The sequence below is a fragment of the Vigna unguiculata genome, chromosome 4 (genome assembly GCF_037176805.1).
Source record: "Vigna unguiculata cultivar grain cowpea cultivar isolate G323 ecotype 2 chromosome 4, ASM3717680v1, whole genome shotgun sequence".
Classification (NCBI taxonomy): Eukaryota; Viridiplantae; Streptophyta; class Magnoliopsida; order Fabales; family Fabaceae; genus Vigna; species Vigna unguiculata.
Genome location: NC_140795.1, coordinates 40,453,505 through 40,462,795, shown reverse-complemented (window position 1 = coordinate 40,462,795; position 9,291 = coordinate 40,453,505). Strand labels below are relative to the sequence as shown.

At 33.8% G+C, this 9,291-nt stretch overlaps 1 protein-coding gene across 1 annotated transcript; it reads right to left on the bottom strand.

Annotated features, from left to right (window-relative positions):
* Positions 1 to 5,032: 5,032 nt before the first annotated feature.
* LOC114181128 (uncharacterized) lies at positions 5,033 to 8,263 on the bottom strand. The gene has a single exon (XM_028067484.2). It carries the CDS (start codon positions 8,230 to 8,232, stop codon positions 5,230 to 5,232), a length of 3,003 nt encoding a protein of 1,000 aa, XP_027923285.2. The 5' UTR covers positions 8,233 to 8,263; the 3' UTR covers positions 5,033 to 5,229.
* Between the last annotated feature and the right edge of the window lie 1,028 nt (positions 8,264 to 9,291).

Here is a 9,291-nt window from a genome sequence, read left to right as displayed (position 1 = left end):
ATTGTATTTGTTAAATTGCTTGATGAATTTGAGGTACAGGGAGAATTCTTCTATTTTTGATCACTTAAATGAGTTTCAAGGGCTCCTAGATCAATTGTCAGGAATGGGCATAAAGTTTGATGACGAAGTTATGGGATTATGGTTGCTTAATACTCTACCAGAGTCTTGGGAGGTATTTCGGGTTTCAATTACGAACTCTGCCTCGAATGGTGTTGTTTCTTTTCAGATGGCAAAGAGCGGTGCTCTTAATGAAGAGATGAGAAGGAAGGCACATGGTTCTTCATCTCAGTCTGAGATGCTTGTTACAGAAGCTAGGGGGAGATTGTTAGGAATCCAAGTGTGATTCTAAGTCCCACATTGACCAGAATTGAGAAAGTAGAGCACCATATAAGGATCAAGGCCCATAAACCCATTGCCTTAAGGTTTTGGGTTGAGAGTGGTGTCAGTATCTTATGTGGTTAGGCTCAGGTCTCATTGGTGTTGTATCTCCCCAGTGAAACTCCCTCTGTAAAACCTGACAAGTGGTATCAGAGCCGATGGTTAAAATCGGTTCAGACGAGTGCAGTAAGGTCCCTGTATCGAAAGCCTTCCTGGCAAAGGGTTCCAGGTAAGCGTGTCCCGTTAAGATGAACGGCGGTACGAGAAGGGGTACTCGTGTGGTTGGGAATGCTTTCGCTGGAGGGGGAGTGTACCAATGTGGTTGAAGGGACTCACCCTTGAGGGGGAGATTGTTAGGAATCCAAGTGTGAGTCTAAGTCCCACATTGACCAGAATTGAGAAAGTAGAGCACCATATAAGGATCAAGGCCCAAAAACCCATTGCCTTAAGGTTTTGGGTTGAGAGTGGTGTCAGTATCTTATGTTGTTAGGCTCAGGTCTCATTGGTGTTGTATCTCCCCAGTGAAACTCCCTCTGTAAAACCTGACACTATGGAGGTGTGACGGCGCTGCATCGCACGCGAGAAGAAGTAACAAGGAAAAGAGGCGACTCAGGTGGTTTGGTTCTTGCCGGCGATGCTTCCTGTGGAGGCTGGCGTCGACGGCGGCGCATCTCGCCGGCCGTGGGACTTGCGGCAGTGGCACATGCGGCTGGGGTCTTGGTGTCGAGAGAGAAAACGAGAGAGAGGCTTGCCTCTTGTTTTTTTTTTTCAGCAGCTAGGATTTAGGTCATTTGGTTTCACTTGTCACATCTGACCTTTTTTGTTTTTGCGCCTTGCACCCCCATAGTTTCACCTCGCACCTACCGTTGTTTCGTTTTGGGCTAGAATGTTGTTTACGTTCTGCCACCCCCTTTTTGGATTGTGTTAATTGTTTCTCACACCCTCTTTGCTTTAGGAACTCCTTCGTGTACCCCCGTTTTTAATCCCTGCACCTCCATCTTGTGTTTGCTTAGCACACCCCTTTATTTACTGCACGCACCCTACCTGTTACTACATACACCACACGTTTGGCCTGTGGGCGGGACAGTCATTTATTTCACGCACCTCCCACGTGTGATACTCTTGCACCCTCATATCTTTGTTTATTATTTTTGGTTTTGGGTCTGTTGTTATGTTTATTGTGTGTACCCCCACCAATCATTCATGTACCCCATATTTTATTTTCCACTTTTATTTTTCTTAAATAATCCCATCCTTTTATTTATTTATTTATTATTTTTCTAAAAGAAACAAAATATTTGAAAATTATTAAAAATTACAAAAAAAAAAGAAAAAATCTAAAAAAATGAAAAATATTCTCTTTCACTTTATTTTGTCTGTCCGGTCGCTCGCACCGCGTGACATTCATTTTCAAAAATACAAAAAAATAGTTTTCTTTCTCTTTTAGAGTTTGTCCGATCGCCCGCGTCGTGTGGCACGTATTTTCAAGTAATTCAAAAAATACAAAAAATTATAAAATTTTCAAAATATAAAAACATCACCATTTTCAAACAAAGAGTCCTTGTTAAGAACTACGTGATCCTTGATTCTCCACTGTGAGATACGTAGGAGGAAGGCCAACCCTTGTCAGGTTCACTTCCAAAAAAAATTTAAATCATTTTCTCAAATAGTTTTCCAAATATCTTTTAAAGAACTACGTAACCCTGATTTCTCATTTTGAGTGAGAATACGTAGGACCAAGGTCAATCCTTGTCGGGCCCAAAATATTAAAAAAATATTTTTGTTTCTTTTTTAGTATTATTTGTCTTATTATTTTTGGGGAAAATTAATATTTCGAAATCACATCAACTTTGCACTTTTAATTAAAGGTACCGCCTTCGGGCGGGCGTTGTAGGGTGCTAACACCTTCCTTACGCGTAACCGACTTCCGGATCCAAAAATCTGGTTTTTTTTGCAGACTTGTCTTATCTTTATGGTTTTCCATAGTTTTCCATAATAACTATGGTGGCGACTCCCAATCTCTTTTTAAAACCCGTTTTCTTTTTTGGTTCGCCTTCCCGTCGCGATTCCGGTTGCGACAATATACATGCTTCTTCCATTAAATGCTAGTATCTTTATTTTTGTTTTTCTTAATGGTTGCTTTGATTTGGCATTCATTGCACGATACTTGGTTCATTGGTGGTTGGAAATTATCTTTTAAAACCTAGACTTGAAACAAGATACCTGATGGAATTTGTTTATTGGGGGTTTAAGGAATTGCATTTATTCTACTAAGGGATTAGGTTTTAAGTACACTTATGGGTTGACATTGGTATATTAATGGAGAAGAGTTTAGTGCTTTAAATGCATGAGAGTGAAATCGGTGAAATCTAACCCAATATTATCATTCCATATAATTTATGCACAAAACCTCAAATTATGGATTTATTATTCAATTTAAATTAGTTATTAATTGCACGAGTCCCTTGGGAGACGATATTCTAATCTTACCAGTTACTACTTGTGTGATTTGATACGCTTGTCAAAGTGTTAACAAGTTTTTGACACCGTTGTTGGGGACCCGTGTCTAACACTATACTATTGTGCGATTTTTAACTTATCTAGACTTCTTTTATTCATACTTTACTCTTTCTATTGTAATTAGATATATACATTGTTTGGGCTAACTTATGGCTCTAGTTTTTGGAGATGAGAAAGAAGGTGCAGAGGTTTCATATTGCATGTGGCAAAAAATTAGATACCAATTTATAAAATAAAAAATTATTGGTTATTAAAATAGTCACTATTATAAATAAAATATTATAATTGGTCATTAAGTTGATCTCTAAAATTTAGCTACTAAGGTTTTAGCTACAAAATGAATTAGTTTATAAATAGGTCGTTAAACATTAGCTACCAAAGTTTTGGCTACCAAAGAAATTAGTTTATAAAAGTCTCTAATTAATTAGTGATCAATTTAGAGACCAATTATATTTTTTTATTGATAATTGTGACTATTTTAGTAACTAATAATAAATTAGTATTAAAATTAGTCCCTATAGTAACTAACAATTTTTTATCCCTAAAATTCTTTGTTCATAGATGATTTTCTTGTAAGGAAAAACTATAAAAGAATGCAATAAAACTAGAAGTTCATATTCAAAGGACTAATATCTAACGGTTCAAAGCAAAGGACGAATGATACGAAAAACAAATCAATTACCTTGATAATGAAAATTAAAACAATCTTAATGAATAGTTTATCTTCTAATTAAATTTTTAACGTACATAAAATCTTTTATGAAAACAAAGCGATTTATACATTCTTACCTGATTATGTCGAATTAGATAAATTTGTATATTTTGTTTCCTTAAGTTTCTTTAGTGTTTGACAAAATAATATTGTCAAATACTTTCAAAGTAAATCTAACATCAAAATTTGGAAGATAATAGATATTATATATGATTTAAAATTACCAACCGTCATTATATCTCTAAAAACTTGTTTGAAGATAATATAAGAAATCTCTTGTTTGATTATTCATATTGAAATACATAGTGCTGGAATAATTTGTTTCCGTTTTAAGAACCACAACAACCATATGGTCTGAAATTATAAAAAGGCTTCAAAGTGAAGATACAAAACCATGAGAACAAAATATAGAGAAAAGAACCATGCATAAAGTAACAAAGAAAGAAGAGATATATGAAGAGATATAATTGTGTGTACTGATAGTAGTACAAACTTTGACTATGTGAAACCTTTTGTATTATTCTTAACTTTGTAAATTTATTCCTTGTGAGCTTAATATATTCTGAAGTGTTTTTCTTTTATATTAAGAGTTTTTAATTTTAGGGAGAGATTAAGAAATTTTAGTGGAGATATTTATGTTCATGAAATTTAGAGAAGTTTTGAATACTTTTGTAATGAAAATGTTTGTGTGCTTATTGTAATCAAAATTGATTACTAAAATTTCTTAAATTGTATATTTAAGGGAAAAACTGAATGTAGTCCAAGATTTGGGATAAACCACTTTTTTTTATGTTTGATTTGTTTATTTTAAGTTGTTTCAATTTAATGCTATGCGAAAAAAGATTTTTATGTTTGGTTTGTTTATTTTAAGTTGTTTCAATTTGATGCTGTGCGAAAAAGAGTCTGACGCTCTATTCAACCCTTCTTTTTAGAACCTTCTGCCTCAAGAGGAAGATGAGATTTTGAGAAAAGGGATATGACAAAGAAAAACAAAACAAAGGAGAGATGAAAGAGAAAAGGAGGTGCAGGGGTTTCATACTGTATTTAACAACTCATATTTTATTTAAACGAAAGAAATTAAGGACTTTACAAATTAGTTAAATTTTAGTTTATATTTTTTTAATGGTTTGTGGTTAATGAGATATCGCATAATTTGAACCTAAGTTTTTAAGCATTTTATGATAAAATTCTTCATTGAATAATGAGTAGAAAAAATTGAGTTCTAAATACATTTAACGGAAATGAAATTCTAGCAATGAACAATATATTTTTTTAAAAAAATACACAGTCACAATTTTACTGTTTTTGTGAGTTATAATTATTTTTATGAGTACAACAACTATTAATATATAACCAATATAACAATATATGCCAAATAAAATGAATTTGCTAGCTCAAGAGAAATGCATCATCACACTCTTCTACCAAAAACTAATTAGATATAACACACTCATACTAAACTTTGATTCAAATATCCACAGTTTACACACAACACATTCATAATACAACTAAAGTTTGAATCAAATCTCACATTCAGTGTAAAGTGATAAGGTTCTTGCCCTTAAATTCTTTATTTTACCATAAAGACAGAATTGAATGTGAAACAAGACACTCCGAAGTCATGTAACCATTCTTTCAAGCCATTGAGGCTTTCCTATTAATAACACACAACATCCAATTCCAATTCCAAATATCATTCCACAACCATATCCTAGAGCCACTGGTTTCCATCCAAATCCATATTCTCTCTTCAAAGGCAATGAAGGTGGAGAATCTTGCTCAAGCTCCTTGCTGCATTCTTTTATCAGTGGGAACCCACATAACCCTGCGTTTCCCATATAGGAATCATTGGAAAATGTATTGAATTGTTTTCCTTCAGGTATTGCTCCCATAATTTGATTATTGGAAAGATTCAGAACTTCTAGAAAGTTCAAATTGGTTAGTTCTGTAGGAATCATACCAGTAAACATATTTGAGGACAAATCCAGTGATTCTAAGTTTGTCAAATTTCCCATGGATCGGGGAATAGTTCCACTAAGTATGTTATGAGAAAGGTTAAGTGCTCTAAGAGCATGAAGTTCTCCAATCACATTTGGAATCTCTCCTTCAAATCTATTTTCTGATAAATCAATGCTTACAAAGTCTTTCCGAATTTTCTCCATTGTCACAACGATGGATTTTGTTGTTATAGTCAAATAGTCATTTTTTTCTTTTCGATATCGATAAAATAATCCAATGTATTGCCCATTGTCATCTTGAACAACATTCCTCATGGCTACAAACTTTCTTATGTAAACCTTTGGAATAGGGCCGCTGAAGTTGTTGGCAGAGATATCAAGTATAACTAAACTAACAAATCCTTGTTTGGTCTTTAAATTTTCAATGGGGCCATGCAACTTATTGGCTCGCAAAACCAATAATCTCAAATATGTCAGAACTTGGAGCCAATGGGGAAAGGTATCCTCTAATTCATTGTTGGCAAGATGTAGAACTTCCAAAAACCGACAATTGGATAAAGATTTTGGCAAAGGACCTTGTAATTGGTTGTCATTGAGATTCAGAGTTTCGATCCAACAGTTCTTTGAAAAGCTATTTGGCAAAGTGCCATGAAGTTTGTTTTGTTGTAGATCCAAAACTCGAAGGGATGATGAGTTAGTAAGACATTGTGAAATGATGCCCGTCAACTTGTTGTGAGACAAGTTGAGATACCGAATTGAACTTGCATTGCAAATTGAGGAAGAGATGCCACCAGTGATTTGGTTGAAACTAAAATCAAGATACTCGAGTTGTTGGTTCCAGGAAACTTGGTCCAATGATTGCTTCAATTGGTTGTGAGACAGGTCTAGTAAATATAATGGGCCAATTTTGTGTAACCAATTGGGAACTCTTCCATTAATCTTGTTGTCAGATAGATAGAGAAATTCTAACATTGGTACTTTTCCTGCTAAGTTCGGAAATTCAGTTAAACTCGTAGAAGATAAGTCCAAAAAAATTAAAGAGGAAACAGTATAGTTGACATTGGATTCAAAATTTAGGGATAACTGGTCATTCTGGGAAAGGTTAAGATCCATCAAATTGTGAAGCTTAGAGAAGAGTGGAAAGTGAACATATCCACTTAAGTTGTTTGATGATAGATCTAAGTGAGTAATATTTCGAGGGTTGAAAATTGTTTCTGGAATATTACCTTGTAGCTTATTGTAGGACAAATCTAAAGTCTTCAAGGAATATGATAAGTTTGAACTAATAAGCCCTGTGAAGTTATTTTTAGATAGAGTAAAATACTTCAAAGATGGCAAAGATAAACACCATGAAGGAATTGTCCCATTCAGCAAGTTGTTATCAAATGATAAGCTAACTAGGCTTGAAAATCCTGTTATCGTGTTGGGCAAAGGGCCTTGTAATTTATTATAAGAACATGCCAGTTCCGAAATTTGAGTTAAGCCAAACAATGAAGATGGGATTTTTCCTTCAAAATTGTTTTCTGACAGATAGAGAACATTCAATTTGGTTAGCTCGACAAACACGTCTGGGATCTGACCAATGAATTTATTGTCTGAAAGATCTAAGAAAATGAGATGTTGAAGATTTGAAAGTGTTGATGGCAGCTCACCTCCTAAATTGTTAGCACCAAAATGGAATTTCATAAATTTGTTTTCCTGAGAAAAGACATTTGGGATTTGACCACTAAGATTATTGTAATGGAGATTGAGAAAAGAGAGACGTGGAAGGGATAGGAGCGAGGATGGGATTGAACCGACAAGAGAGTTATATGAGAGGTCTAGGGAAGTAAGATGTGAGAGGTTAGAGAAAGAGGGAGGGATTGACCCTTGGAACTGAGAACTTGAAAGCTCTAAGATATTAAGAGAAGAAGAGCTACAACTAACTCTTGGAAGCTGGTTTTGAAAGTACTTACCTGAAAGGCGCAGGTGTCGAAGATTTGGTAAACAAAAGATAGCATCGGTCAAGTTTCCTCTTAGCTGAGTGTCTCGAAGACTAAGAGTAACTAAAGAGGAAGACAAATTGAGATTCTTGGTTGAAATTGAAGACATGTCTGTATAATCCAAAAGAAGCTCCGTTAGATGTGTTGCATTTTGGAGTAGTCTCTTCCAAGTGTTTTCTTTCCACTTTAAATCTAAGTTACCTGAAAGATCGAGGGAGGCTAATTTGGAAAGGTGTGAGATTTGTGAAGGAATTTGACCTTGGAAGTAATAATCAGATAAGTTTAGGTACGTGAGGTTGGCAAAGGCACCAAAGTAAAATGAAAAATGAGATAGATAGAAATAGTTGAAAGCAAGGTTAAGTGATCGGAGATGAGAAAGATGGAAAAGAGTACTGTTTGGATGGATTTGGCCATGAAGGCCACTGCAGGAAAGGTCGAGGCCAATCACATGACCGGAGATGGGGTGGCAGGTGACTCCAAGCCAGGAACAACAATCTGTCTCATTTTTCCATGTTACTGTCTTTGGATCATAACATTCATGATACTCTGTAGTCTTACTAACAGTAAGAGAATTATTGAACTGCTGCAATAGAAAACTGTCAGAAGGGTGGCATAATAAGGAATGAGAGGACGAAAAATGAGACATTAGAAACAAAAGCAACCATCTCATCCATAACTCCATAATTACTTCTAACTCACTCTCAACTCTATGCTTTGATATTGATTGTGTTGAACACTATATATGGGGGATCATCAACATTTATACCCAAAATCAAAAACAACGTATGCGCAAAGTTAGGCTTTCATTGATTGTGTCGTGGACCCACCTTGAAACTTCAACAACAAATGTCACACGCAAACGTTCATTTTTCTAACCGTTTACTTACTCTGTCAACTTGATTTTTTAACTTCATGTCTTCAATTTTCCCTTCTTGTTTTTCTCCGTTTAAAATGCATTTTACCAACTTTGAGTGAATGATCAATTTTAGCAAATACTTGATTTTTTTTTTATATAAAAAGGATGTAATCTTTTTGTCAAATTTATTGATATCGACAAATTTTTGAAAAAAAAAAATTAATAGATAAATCATCTTAAGATAACACGATTTTAAAATAAAAAAGCAATGTCTTTTAAACACCACTTTCAAACTATCAAGAGGATGAAATTGTGTTTTAAATTTTCTTTCTAGGTTATACTGTTTTCTACCCTCGTTTTTTTTACAGTTATATATATATATATATATATATATATATATATATATATATATATATTTGCTTTCAGAAGTCGTCTCGTTATTTTTTTTCCTCTTTATATTGTTATTTCTTTCTCTTTTACAGTTCATAATTTTTTAGTTTTTTCAAATTTATATAAACTTATCTTTTAATTTTAAATTACTTTTTAGTAATATAGTCGAAATTAATTTATATACTAACTCATTTGTATAAGTTTTTTTTTTTTTTTTTACATTTTTATCAAATAAACATTTAATCTATATCAATTGATTTGAATATTCACAAGTAGACAAGTCGTGAAGGAAATTGTGACTTATTTGTATGATGGAAATCAGATGACTGATCTTTCTGTATTATTTTTACCATTCCTATTATAAAGGGGTTTATTCTCTTTTAAATAATATTGAAATAAATAGTAGGAAGATTATGTATATCTATGCGAGTATTAGTATTAGTCAGCCAAAGGAAGATTAATACCTAGCCGGATTATATATACACTTGTGATGGT

Coding starts and splice junctions, on each gene's coding strand:
- LOC114181128 (XM_028067484.2), bottom strand. CDS start 8,232: ATGGAGTTATGGATGAGATGGTTGCTTTTGTTTCTAATGTCTCATTTT.